This window comes from Mus musculus, chromosome 9 (genome assembly GCF_000001635.26).
Source record: "Mus musculus strain C57BL/6J chromosome 9, GRCm38.p6 C57BL/6J".
Taxonomy (NCBI): Eukaryota; Metazoa; Chordata; class Mammalia; order Rodentia; family Muridae; genus Mus; species Mus musculus.
Window position 1 is genome coordinate 77,334,845 of NC_000075.6, and position 14,398 is coordinate 77,349,242.

At 39.3% G+C, this 14,398-nt stretch overlaps 1 protein-coding gene across 25 annotated transcripts in view; it reads right to left on the minus strand.

Moving 5' to 3' along the window:
* The window catches only part of Mlip (muscular LMNA-interacting protein), a 250,699-nt gene that overhangs the window by 232,761 nt on the left and 3,540 nt on the right, over window positions 1-14,398 (minus strand). For 18 of the 25 annotated variants that reach the window (NM_001368988.1, NM_001368984.1, NM_001368987.1 and 15 more), the window contains exon 1: window positions 12,851-13,012. In NM_001368988.1, the coding sequence (NP_001355917.1) occupies window positions 12,851-12,919 (69 nt within the window). In that variant the 5' untranslated portion in view covers window positions 12,920-13,012. Of the gene's footprint in view, window positions 1-5,571; window positions 5,784-12,850; window positions 13,438-14,244; window positions 14,356-14,398 lie in introns of those variants that run through there. The other 7 variants (XM_017313568.2, XM_017313572.2, XM_017313574.2 and 4 more) reach the window with 5 other exon arrangements.

Below are 14,398 nucleotides of genomic sequence, written 5' to 3' on the forward strand. Positions count from 1 at the left end.
AAGAATACTTCGAAAACAGTTAACAGAAAGAATGTGATAGCTGAACTCAGAGTAAGGCAATGAAAGGTTGTCTTATGGGTATGCCATGGCCACTGTAGTATGAACTCAAGACTACACATGCCTGCATAGGGACTATACAAGAATGAGCCTGTAAACTTTCAGTCGTGGATGGGGAGTGGGGCTCATGGGTCTTCCCACACAGAGAGGAGCAATCAAGGGGAATCAAGAGGAAGTCATTGTCTTGAATGATGCATCCACTGTTGAGTTACTCATGGTCCAACAGAGAGCTCCACATTCATGCTCACAGGAGTAGCACTGGCTAAAAACAGTGGACCACAAAGCAAAAAATAACAAAATAAAAAAAGAAAGCAATAATAATTGTTAAAAAGACATGAAGATGGGATGGAGACTAGGAGAGAGGAAGGAGAATGTTAGAGAGAGATGGGGAGGCATATAAGAGAGGGAGGAGGGATGAGTATTATATGTGTACATGTCAAAAACAAACTAAAAAATTAAATACTATATATAAAAATATCTCTATATATAATTTACACACTAAGAGAAAGTTTCGTAATCTCTGTACTCTATCATTCCTCTTTGATGGGGGTATTGGCAAACACAGAGAAACTGCTGTGTCCCTCGTGTCATACTCTGGATCACTTTCACATAACTCTCTGATGATACTACTGCCAATGCCAATAGCCTGCAGTGCTGCCAACGTCACAGTTGCTGCCATCAATCTACACAGGGTGTCCAGGACTCTCCCACACCACAGCATCAAACATGCTTGTTTTCTGGCTCTTCACATCCTATGAAGATTCTATGAAAGACAACTCAATTTGTACTCATAGCCAGGATTGGAGAGGCTGAGTTGGAGATCAATCAGAAAGAGAAGCCAGCCCTTATACTTGTGGATTTCTGCTTTTCATGAACAAAAATCTTAATATCCCATCTGTCTCTTCCCTTGGGGTATGTCTCTTCCTGAGATTCAACATCCTTTGAAACTAGTCCTGGAAATGTGTCAAATAACCAGCTTTTCATATGTAACTGAGGCTTAATAGTATGCTATTTAGGTTTAGTTCGGGGTCTCTGAAATGTATTAAATTATATATAGTGCAGTACACACAGAGAGAGAGACACACATTCACATACACGCATGCGCGTGTGCACAAACACACACACACACACACACACACACACACACATACGCACACACACACACTTAGGTATATACGTACCATGTCTATATAGCTCAAAGTTTTAAGAGTACCACTCCACATTGACCCAGATAATGAAGCACCAAGAACATGAGGTCCCTAACCTTAAAGGAGCTTCCCATTCTCCAGGTGGCTGGACTTACACAGGCAGAAGCATAAATGCACTCAAGGCCTCTCTATGCCTGCTGCCAGATGAATTCAGCACCATGTCTCAGGCAGTCTTGCGATCCTTTTTAATACACTTTCATCAATCAGCTCAGCCATCAAAATATGAGCTCATTACCAAAAAGTCATTTTCAGCTATTTGAAATTTCAGTATGATTGAAAAATAAAAATTTATCCCACAGAATTATCCTTATGTGGACACTTAAGTCTGTAGAGTTAGGACTGTAGCAGACAGAAGGATCAATGACACTGGGAGAACAAGGCACAAAGAATCAACTAAGCAGGGCTTGCAGGGCCTCACAGAGACTGAAGGAGCAATCACGGAGCCTGCATGGGTCGCACTATGTCCCCTGCATATGTGTTGTGTTTGTTTAGCTTGGGGTATTTGTGGGACTCCTAACAGTGGGAGTGGAGTCTGTCCTTGACTCTTGCCCACTCTTGGGACCCTTTTCTTCCTACTGGGTTGCCCCATCCAGCCTTGATATGAGGGTTTGTGCCTTGTCATACTGCATCTTGTTATACTATATTCAGTTGAAGCCTGTTTTTTTCTGAAGAGGAACAGTGGGTCTGGGGAGAGAGAGGATTTGTGGGGGGAACTGGAAGGAATGTAGAGAAGGGAAATTGCACTTGTGATGTATGACAGAAGAAAAAAGAAAAAGGAAAAAATAATTTGTATAGTTTGGCAAATGAGGATATCCTGAACAAATACATTCATGGACAGATACATAATGTCTGTGACATGGATGATCTATGATGCTTCTACTTTGGATAAAAGCTGTATTTTCTAGCAAAATAATAAAAAACAGAGTCTGGTACACCAAACTCCCTTAGGTATTGCCATCATAAATTAGCAATGTTCAACTGTTTATTCTTTTTATGAACAATATTGCATGAGCATTGTTTCAGTCAAGCACACATATATTTCTTTGCTTTTAAGAAATTCCAAGGGTAAAGCTACCTGCCCAAAAGCATATTGTTGAATAGTTGGGTCTCTGGACCTATTACTCTTAAGGAATATTACTCTTAAAGACTATATATTTCAAAGGGAAAACTCTTTTAAAAGACTATGAGAAATGTTCATTTCCTGGGAAAATATTATGTAAAGGGAAAAAGTGCGAGAGAAAGAGGTAAGGATGATGATACTGTGAATAAATAGAATCTGGGCTTGAACCCCTTTGAGGGCTGGCAGGGGAGGGTAACTTGTGTGGCTTTGATCTTCAACATTGTAGAAAATGGATTTTAATAAGATGTTGAATCAAGTAGTGTCACTTACTGTGTGTCTGAGATGAACATTCTGTGCACTCACATGTGTACCAGGATGCTTTCTGTCTCTCCTCCTTCTTATCCCTTCCTCTAAAGCCCCACATTGAAAGTCTAAGAGCCATGAGATGGGCACCACCATGTGCATATCACAGCCACACAAGTCAGCTTTCAAACCTCTAAAATGGGAGCATTTCAGTTACATCATCTACATTTTTTCTCATTTTTATTAGTTTTTTGGGAGTTCTGTGGAATGCGTTTTGGTCATATCTATCCCTTCCCTGCCATCCAACTTCTGTCCTCTTTTGTTTCCCCCTTAACACATCAACTATAGCTTATACTGCTCAGATACTCTTGGATATGTGGCCTTCACTGGAGGGTGGTCTATCCACCAGAGGCCACGCCCTTAAAGAAAAGTGGCTGTTGTTCTCCTAGAAGCTAGTAACTGTCAGTAGCTCCCCACATACAGATCTCAACTCAGAAATAAAAGCATCATTTAAAAAAATAACACGTCACCACTGAAAAGTACAGATCCCATAATAAGGCCCCTAAAAAAGGCAAAGAACATATTAAGCCATTAGGATGGTAATAACTACAGCAGAGCAACTCAAAGACGAGAGATGGATGAAATAGAGGAGTCAATGCAAGACATGGAAATAGGATTTGACTTTTCAAGATCTATGTATTTTGGCATGCCACATGACATAGCTTACACAATGGTTTCACCTAGTCCTGTGAATGCCTTCGTCCATGTGTGCTGCATGACTAAGAACCTACCTCTATATCAAAGAACAGGAGTTGCCTTCTCATTGTCCTGTGCTTTAGAGTTCAAGACCAAGGCACTGAACATGTTGTGTCTGGAGAAGGCTTGGTTTATTCTTTTAGTAGAGATGGAGACTCCCATGTGTCCTCGAATAGAGAAATGAATAAATGGCAAAAAGAAAAAAAGGACAGTTGCTCCATCCTGTCTCGATTCCCTAACGTCTTTAACAAGATCATAACTTCACTCATTAGGACTCCAATCACACAGCTTAATTACCCTCTCACCTTAAAAACCCCAGTCCTCAGGAGAAGCACATTGGTTTATTTCAGCATATGAACTAAGAGGGCAGATTCTGATCATAGCATTTTCTAATAGACAATGTGAATATCCTACAACAACCCAGGCACAGGGGCAATCAAGTGGATGTTGTAGTCAAAGCCAGCCAGGGATACACAAGGTGTTCAAGGCCAGCCTGAACTACATATCAACATTCTCTTTCAAGAAACAAACAAAAACCTAAAATTGGAATTTTAAAATGCTATCTAGCACTTATCAGCTATTGATTGCAAAGAATATGCAACATGAATAAAACATTGAGAGAACCCTTTAAAAAATAAATCAGAGCAAGTAGGCGGATGGCTTCACGGATAACAGCATGTGCTGCTCTTGCAGAGGACCAGAATTTGGTTCCCAGGGACTATACCAGGACCAAACTGCCTGTCTCTCTAGTTCCAGAAGAACTGATACCCTCTTCTGGCCTCTGCAGGCACCAGCACTCATGTGTATTCATCTATACACGCACGCACACACACACATGCATGCATGCATGCAGGGAGAGAGAGAGAGAGAGAGAGAGAGAGAGAGATTAAGGATCTTCTTGGTTCAAGATGTCTGATGAAGCATGTATCTCTTGGCCACTCAAAAGAAGTTTCAAAGTTAAACTCTCAACCAAGAGAAACCTGGTAGGAGAAGAGAATCAGTATGAAAAAGCATGCTGTAATTTTCTAGGGAAAAAGAAAATGGAGCAGTGGGGTGAAGCTGAGTTGAAGGAAGAGACCCTTAATGGACACCTTGTAATTCCCGAGGGTGCCCCAGTCAGGGAGAGAGATCCCACAGAGCCTTCATTATGACGCTGAGCTTACAAGAGGGTTCTGTGGAAGTCTTGGGGGGTCACCTCATTTCGCACCTCAGACTTAGTAGTAGCAGTTGTGAGGAAGTGAACAACTCAGACTGCCCATTCCTGTGGATGAATGAATGCATTTAGACTGAGGAATGATTGCATGCATCTGGATGGATGGATGGATGGATGGATGGATGGATGGATGGGTGGATGGATGGAATGGAATGGAATGGATGTACCTACAGGAGAGCAGAGCAGACAGCCTGACAAAGTCTGCAGGAATTCCCAGCTGAGAAGCTGAGCTCAACTGCAAACGCAGTCAGGATTGGCAAAGATTTTATTTCATTCCCCACAGGCTTAGGAGAACCCCACTCTCTGCAATAAGCTTGTTAATTCATGCTGACATTTTCTGCCTTCAGCCTCACGCTATGACATGATATCCCGAGAGAAATTACAACAGGCTTGGAAAAGCAATCCTACTGGCTCTCTGATCTTCTAAGATGAAGGTTATCAAGTCTGTACTTAAAATCATGAGGCGACCCCTGGACCACTGTATCCTGATATTTACAAAGGCACGGGGCCTATTTAATAGAACCAGGTGGAGCGGTGGCAGGCTGTTGCCCAGAGACCACCCATGCAAGGAAATGCCCATTAACTCAGAAAACTCACGAAAGGACCCTTGGGAAATATTTAGGCAAAAAGCACTTGCAAAGAGCCAGCAATTATATCACAGCCATCCTCCAAAAATTATCTGAAAAATCATCTCCTTGCTTTCATGAAGGTCATGTAGCACTGCAATTCTGTCGCGAAGATAGTCTATTCTCATCCCCATCCCTTGGGGGAATCGTGCTTAGGGCTGAACTTATACATGATTGTAATTCCCACGAAGACGACTTGAAAATACCCCCCCTTGCCTTGTACAGTGCGCTCTAAATGTCACTTTGAAAGCTGAGCTACAGCCTGCAATCCATCTGCCTCGCTTCTGTATTTGCCATCACACACAGCTACATCAAAAGAGCCATTCAAACAGCGTATCCCGGACTTACGTTATCAGCAGACACTGCTTTAATTAGCAGTGGTTCTCAAAAGGCTGGATGGCTTCAAGAACTGGATTTGAACCAGAAAGCAGAAATCTGGATTCTTATCAGTTTCACTTCTTAACTCCCCCTGGGTTCTAATCTTCTCCAGCCCTTGCTTTTGTTAACGAGAAAAAGAAACATGAACACCGGCTAGGATTTTGCCTCTCTCGTGCTTCTACGTGTTTCTTTTTTTTTTTTTTTTTTTTTTTTTTTTTTCCTCAACCTGCTGTGATGCGGAGGGGCTAAAATTAAAGCAAGGAGCAATCGAGCTTATCTGTGTCAGGCGCTTTGCAGGGGGTGGTTAAAACTACAAAACAGAAGGAGTCACAGCTGAAGAAGCCATTTTGGAAATGACGTTTAAAACAAGTTTCTTCTGTGTTCTAAGTTTTCATTGCTGATTAAAAAAAAACAATATTGTAATATTCTGCAAAAACACTATTTTATTTTGATCTTTCTACACAAATAGTGAGACCTTTACATTTTCTTCTCGTCACTTATTCCACAATATTCTCCCATGATCAAATTCCTGACTCTATTGTTTCTCAGTAAGAAAAAGAGAAAAAAAACTGCAAAAATATGCAATTGAATACATGAGTACTGAACTGTGAATTTTATATTTTAAAAAGTCTTTTATTAATAGCAATAACTTCTACAAACACATTTACATATAAAAAATAAACTGCCTCAAGACTGCTTCTGTTTGCAAAGGATTTGCTAAATCCGTAGCAAGGGGACATTTTTCATACACTTATAAAATGCTACACAGTACAACATTCCTTGAAAAACCAATCTAACCTCTCACTTTGTAGATAAGGAACCACAGGTTAAGTGATTTGCCAAAGGTCACATAAACACAACTTTTTTTCTCGCACTGGGCTCCTTGAGAAGGCTCCCAGGAGCTACCCACCATGTTAGCAGCACAGGCCGTCCTCATCTGCACCCAGAGTTACATGCAGGCACTAAAAGTGGATTTTTACAGACAGCTGAGGATTGGACTAAAACACCCAGTTCATCTTTTCCCCAGGCTCACTGTCCTTACAGGCACACAGTAGGACTTCAGTTCTCACACCCTTCACAGGATCTTACATCCTCTGTACTTAGTGGTCATGGATTCATCAAGATTTTTTATTATTTATTTGTTAGTGGCTCTAAGAGAGAAGGGACTAGAAATATGTCAGGGTGGGATTGTTCTTACATAAGAGAAACATGTGGGAAAAGCAACTCTTGTTTAATATCACAATGTGTGCAGCTTTACCTCTTCGCCAGAAATAAAGCCAGAATTCCCTTCCTGCTCATAGAGATATGGAAAGCCGCCTTTCTCTAGATAGCCTTATCTTAATCAGAGAACTCTCCAATACCTGATGCAGAAGGAACAATCCTACAGGCTCTTTAGTGGGTTCTCAGAGAGTTTTTGGTTCCCTGAGAAATAAAATTAAATTACTAACAATGAATACGTTAGCAATGTTCCTTAAGATTCGGAAGTGGCCCTGAGTCCAGAAACCCAGAGCAACCCGCCCTGAAGTTCCTCTTTGTGGACTCTAGCCGAGGGGCAATTACTGAGGAACTGCCTGCAGCATCTGCCTGCCTGGTTTTTAAAAATAATTATTTCCAACGAGCATTTTGGATATCGACTTATTACAGAGTGTTGGCACTCTCTGGAGAAAAGAGTCCAATAAATAAATGATATAATGATAATTGAGCCATCCTGGAATGTGCCAAGTAGGAGGGTTGAGTGCACAAAGAGCAACCCCATTGTTAAACTACACTAGAATACCCAACATTGCCCATCACACACACACACACACACACATATGTGCACATCACCACCAACACACATACAGCAACAGCATAAGAGAATTGAAGTCTAGGTATAAGTTAGCTCACACTCACTAAGTAATCAGACAGAATGGTCACACAAGGCAACTTCATCAGTGAAATCACAGCACACGGCAGAGCAGGAATCATTTGCTCATTCTGAGAAGTAAAAAAGTGAATGGAATAAAGTTTCCAAAACAATGAAACTCACACCAAAGAAAAGGGTGGTTTTATCTTTCCTATATGTTGACTACCACCAAGATGAACTTGTTAAAAAGACAAATAGTAATGCCGCCTGACATTCAGAGATTTACCACTTTTTTTTTAATTATAAAGTTTTCCTGTACAGAATCCTGTATGAATCAGAAACAACATTCATGTCGCGATTAACAAGTAACACACCAGAAATAGTAGCAACAAAACCTTTTTATCAGCTCTCTTCCGTAATGAGTACTTGCTGACAATTAACTCTAACGAGACACAGTTAAAAAGAAAAATGAGTAGGGGGATGTTAGGAGAAAATACATTACTGCATGAAGTACTCTATAATTGTCCCATTGTTAAGACATTCTGGTGAGTAATTATGGACTTGGCTGCCACAGATCTATATGAGAGACTGGGGTGTCTGTGTTGTGTATGCTTAGAGTATTTCCAAGCTATTAAAATTTATGCTTATCATTCATAATCCGCTTGAAACACCTAAAGCTCACTGCTCTTCTTAAAGTCAGAGCCTTTGCTAGATTTGCTCTGCCTTATTCCAAATAGCCATTGAGAAACACAATGAATCATTAGAATCATTTTTCCTAAGACTGTTTCTATCTGTATTATGCCCAACAAAATACAATGTCATCAGATAATCACATCAGGAATTAAACCAAAAGCATTACTCCTGCATTGTTCTGCTTGCTAACAAGGTTGTTCTCAGAAAGTGAGTAATTTTCCTCCTATTGATGGAGTTATAACTTTTACTTAAAGAGCTGTATTTCTCTGGGTTATCATGATTTTGAAGGCATAATCTTTCATATTTTACATTTTATTCACAATGATTAATACCTTTAATTTTGTTTATTTTCACTGTATTCAAAACTAATCAAAATTATTTTCTCTCTGAATTAAAAAAATTGTAAGGTAATTTGTAAACTTATATATGCCATTTTTAAATTCAAGGTGAGTCAGTCATTAAACATGAAAAGTAAAATTTTTCATCTTCTTATGTCATATATTCTGTTAGAATTCTAATCATCAGGTGCCTACTCACCTCCCCAGAGATCTCCTCTTCCCAAACAGCATTTATGACATTCCAAAATTAACTACGGTCTTGCTTTGCATCTAACAAGTTTGAGTATAAAATGAGTTATTGTTATATAATTACTGTATAATATCACTGAACCGTCAATACTTGAGACAATAAGATTGTCCCTTGAGACACATCACAATAACACAATAGGAGCTAATAGCTTTATATATGAAATTTAGTTAGTTTTATCACCTCAAACCACATTATGTTAGAATGCCCTAAGGAACATGACTATTTCTACTACATTAATATATGAATAGTTCTTTTCATTTCAAGATTTCAATTACTATAAATGTGAGTAACCTTTTTTGCTAATACACTGTACTTGTAAATAAGACTTGCTCTGAAAAAACAGCTAGGATATTTTGCATTGGTTTTGCTTAGTTTTTAAGACATATTAAATAGAAATTGATAGCTGTTTTTAAACTACTCCCAAATTTACCTTATGTTATAGACTTTTGTGACACCAAGCTTGAGGTTTTTATTCTATTAGATGCATGTTATAAAGTTATATATAAAATCAAAAGACTAGCTTACATGATAATCTGTAATTACATTCTAGAGTGCACAGTTCCTCGAACCCTCAACCGGCCCTGGTAACGTGTTAAGACCTATCACACTCATCCATTAGCTTAAGACACACTAACTCAAGCTCCAGTGTATCCCACAGATACATGTTAAATACAATATAAGGCTCAAAAAGTACATTCCATAGTGTTTTCTGAATCTTCCTGAGTATAGACACTTCCTTTGGAGGAAGTCATTCAAAAAAAAAAAATCAGAGTTCCTGGGAACACAGTTCGGGATGCAGAAGGACCAGAAAAACAAAAGTCCATTCAGCACTAACATCTGTGGCTGTGGAAATGACCACACTGAAATACGTCATAAACAGCCCTCCCCTCCCAACCCCTGCCACATTCCCCAGACCTTAGCGTTAGTGTAGTCTGCCTTTACAGCTTCCATGACTAAGAGGTCAGCATGCGTCATAGCAGATTTCTCAAGGGCTGAGGATAGACTTGTAAATCCACGGAAACTGACTTGTCACTACAGTGTTTGGAAGTTGGCTATGATAGCCACCTGGTTACGCATGACTTCACTCAGCACTGGCAGCTGTAGAAAGCTTTGGAGAATCTTCTTTTACGGATGTTTCATATTATTAATTAGATGAGAGGGAAAGTAGCTAGCACCCAGGAATCTTTACTGTTAGCCACCAAACAGCAACGACTTCAGGGCGAAGAGAAAAGTCAATATTTAAAAGTAGATGGGACTGCAAATATGGTTCTATGGATAAAACATTTGTCATCCTGCTAGGACAACTGGAGCTCCGGTCTCCCCACATCAAAGCCAGACAAGTGGGTCCCCTGCCTCCAATCGCAGTCCTTAAGGAGGCAGCAGTGGGGATCCCTGGAGTGAACTTGGCCAGTCAGACCAACTGGAATCAGCAAGCTCCAGGCTCAGCTATAGACTCTGCCTCAGTCCCTTAAGTAGACTAAACTACTGAGAACCATATCCAACATCAATTTGGGCCCTCCACATTCACACAAACACAAATGCATATGCATCCACATACACGTGAACATTGAAACACCTACATCGCACACATACACACACACACACACACACACACACACACACACACCAAAAAAGGTAGAAATTTAATTCCTTCATCATAGGATGGCACATAGTTAGGACTACCACTTCAGTTTTGTCTGTTTCTAGTAGAATAAAGTATGTCTTTCTAAATGCTGCAGGAGATTGTCTTACTTATTCATGCACATAATAACTTAAAGTGGTAAGTGAAACTGTGTATGTTGCCTTCTGTCATGATACACATTACAATATTGTTCATTAAAATCCAGAGAAATACAACTTTAGTTAAGCAAGGTACAGATGTTCTCCCCTTTAGAAAATTATTCTCCTCTTTTAAAAAAAAATGTAAGAAATAGTACTATTTGTAGTAAGTATAGTGAATAATTTTCAGAACAAAGTGAACTCCATATAAAATATTTTTAAATGATTTTTAGCAACCTCACTAAACTAAATGTTGACATTGACAAAGAAAGCAGTGATAGAGCTATTAACATGTTTAGATGCACATTCTCAAAGCAACCATATGCTCGCTACGTTTGGCTTAATTTTTTTCTAAAATGTATTACACATTTCCCAGCTTTCTCCTGCAGTAAACACTGACCACGACTTATTCTTTTCTTGGTATGAGTACTATCAAAATCCCCAGGTCTGAAAGCCTGTCAGGCTGCCCATATCTGTTTCCCCAGATACGAGCTCTTGGACACTCCTTCTGTCCTAGGGAGCTGTCTCTACACTGCAAGCTGAATACTCCTGGGCTTGCTTTCTCATCCGTTGCCACATTGTCCTCCAGTCTGCTGAACATGAATCAGAGACTAGCCTTAGGCCTCTGCCACAGAGCCATGCCCAGGAGTTGAGGGACAGCAGCATCCTCTAAGGAGACATGTTTTGCTCAGTTTTAGATTTATAGCTATCTCCAAGGTAGAGTGGGACATGTAAAAATGTCTGACCTTCCAGAAAGTGAAATGTTAATGCATCAAACCATGTCAAATAACGAGAGATCGGTTTCACTTCGTGGATTTGCCCCAGGTCTACTGTATTTGTTTGCAAAACTAACTCGGGTTAGAGTTGACTCGAGTTCACAGCTAGACTGTAGTTGCATATTTTCTATCAAAGTGTTACAACGCTCAGCATTTACACTTGGAGTAGCTGGGTTTTCCTTTAGCCTTAAAATACATTTCAACTTTCTCTTTTTATAACTTGTTTGTGAGTGTGTGCATGTGTGTGTGTAGGTGTGTGTATGTGCGCGTGTCTCTGTGTGTGTGCGTGTCTGTGTGTCTGTGTGTGTGTGTGTGTGTGTGTGTGTGTGTGTGTGTGTGTGTAGTCACATGTCAAGACAAGCCAATATGAAAATGAGGTAATTCTAGAGACTTCACACATTACACCTTTTATTTTTCAGACCCCTTCAAACTAGTTGCTACTGTTCCCCACCTTACAAGTGAGTTTGTGGAAGTTCAGAAAGACTGAACAAAATCCAAAGCTTTTTACTTAAAAGTAGAGCAACAAGAACTTTCGTATAGATATTTCTGACTCAAAAGCTCTATCTATTTCTACAACATTTGATTTTTCAATAAAGTCAAAAGCGAAAGTAGTCTGTGGTCATTCTATGCTACACAGTTTCTATAATTACTGCTCAAAATAATGATGACTTGGCTCTTTAAAAAAAAACACATATATGCTATCCAAAATGTTCTTAAGATCTTGAAATTCTAATATTCTTCAATAATTTTCAAGTCAGAATGTCTTTGTTTGTTTAGTTTTTTAATATCAATAGGAGTATGTAATCCTTATCTTCAGATATCTAGAACAATATAATTATACAAGTTGGGCCTTATTAGAGTCGTTATGGCTTAGCCTTGTGCTTGCTGCTGTTAAAATGAAGCATGAATAATTCTAGCATTAGCTCTGCAACCACAGTAAGCTTGCAAGCAAAGTTATCCATCTAAACCCAGGAGGTGGACCATATACAACACATTGTATTGGGGAATGTAAAACACATCATATTGGAGACAGTAATACTGATGGTAGTTAACTAACAATGAATTGATTATTGTCAAAGTAATGCTGCTTTTATTATTTCTATAGCACAAAAACAAAAGGATTCCAAATTTTTATGATGAGTAAACTTTATGTTAAGTTCACAAAACTTACTTCAAAAGGCATTGAAATATTCTACAAGACTTTCTTTTGTGAATGTCCTTTGTATTTCCCAGGAAGACTGGTCTTTGAACACTCACCATTCCTAGTATCAGTAAGTAAGACAATAAACCAAGCAAAGGCTCAGAGTAAAGAATGCCAGCTTTGAACATGGAGGGAGAACAAACACATCGTTCAAATCCAAGTTGCCCACTTCCCAGCAATGACATTTTTGTAGAAGTTTATTACACCGTATTCAAGAAAGTCAGAGAACTTGTTCATTCCAAGATTATTGACCAGCCTGAAATGCAAACTGAGACAGGGAAATAGCTTTTCTACTCTGGGACTGCTTCCCTTTCATCCTGTCAGTTAGATTTTAATCCTGAGTTTGCAAAATCCCAGGCATCTTACCGTCACTCCCTCCTCTAAGTTCTTGTTCCTCTTTAGTGAGCTTCCTGGTTCATGCTTTCCAAATTCCATGGTGAAAGAATGAGAGAGAGGTAGAAAGAGACAGAATGGAAGAGAGAGGGGTCCAGATTCTGTCTAGAAACTGATTTGACATGCTTGCGTGTTAGATAATGCCGGGCATTCCACGTTGTAAGAGCCTAGGACGATATCAGAAGCCCTGGCGATAATTTCTGGTTAGCTAGTGTTTCCATTTATAGATGTTCAAACCCCATAAACAGAGCACGGAAGAGAAGTCAGGCAGCTGGCCCTAGATAATGATAAATGTCACTAAACATGAAAGCAACCCTTCAGCAGGAAAATGTCCAACAAGTTTGGTTCTCTGAACCCAGAAAGATGCACGTGACAAGCAGTTTTGCCACAGATTTCATCAATAGCTGCTGGAGAAGAATAAAAATACTCCAGAATCCAGCCTTGTAAATCAAGTAAAAGGACAAATGTGATGATAGTACAATGACTATAACTGGGCTAAGTTAGCGCTTTCAGAGTCCAGTTTCCATCTTGGCAGTGTAGATAGACGTATGTGCTTCCCTCTGTACATAAAAAAGAAACAAAAATAATGTTGCTTACAGAGAAAGAGTAAATGACTAATCAAAGCCAGAAGGACTAGCAATGTGGACAGTCACGCGGTCTTGCCGATGTCCTTCTATGAAAACTTAGCTGACTGCATCTAGAAATACCATGAGACAAAAGTGGCATTCACTTAACAAATGCCAGTTCTGGTCATCCTGATCCCAGCACTTCCTCTGGGAAGAAAGCTAACAATATAGGGGACAACGTTTATTTCATCCAATGCAACAAATGTTTTCAGAGTTCTTTACAAAGTGTTGTAGGTCTTAAAGAAAATTAATTGTGTAACGTAATGATTAACTAACTCCTTCTGTGTCTTGAGGCAAAAAAAAAAAGATCTGTGCATGGCAATAAAAAGGAAATGAAAGTGTCTTTTAGAATACATGGATATGGTTTCTCTGGAGTTGTTCAGACACACATGTTAATGACTGGATTTTTTTTTTTTACTTACCTTCGCTTATTAGTTTCATTGATGAAGAAACACTTCAGGAAATATGTTGGAAGAGTATATCTGTCAGTAACTCTATGATTCTGTTGCTAGGCAACGCTACAGAATTTATCCCAAATCATTTATTCTTGTCTCTCCCAGGAACTTGAAGCAATAGTGGGATCTCATATATATTACCATGTGTATAAACATATATGTATGTATAATATACAGAAAAGTATTGTTCTGTACTAACAGGAAGTGGGACGTTCATGTAAATGACAACAACATGAAAGAACTCTAAAATATAATTGAAAAAATCTAGTCACAAAAGGCCACTTACCATACCACTTACTTAAGACTTCAGATACATCCATAGGAATAAAGATGATACATTCTTCCCAGAAGCTGTCATATAGACAAGGGTGAGTGATAGTTAGTGGCACAGGATTCTCTGTGGGGTCAAAAAAAATTGGACACTATTAATTTGATAACTT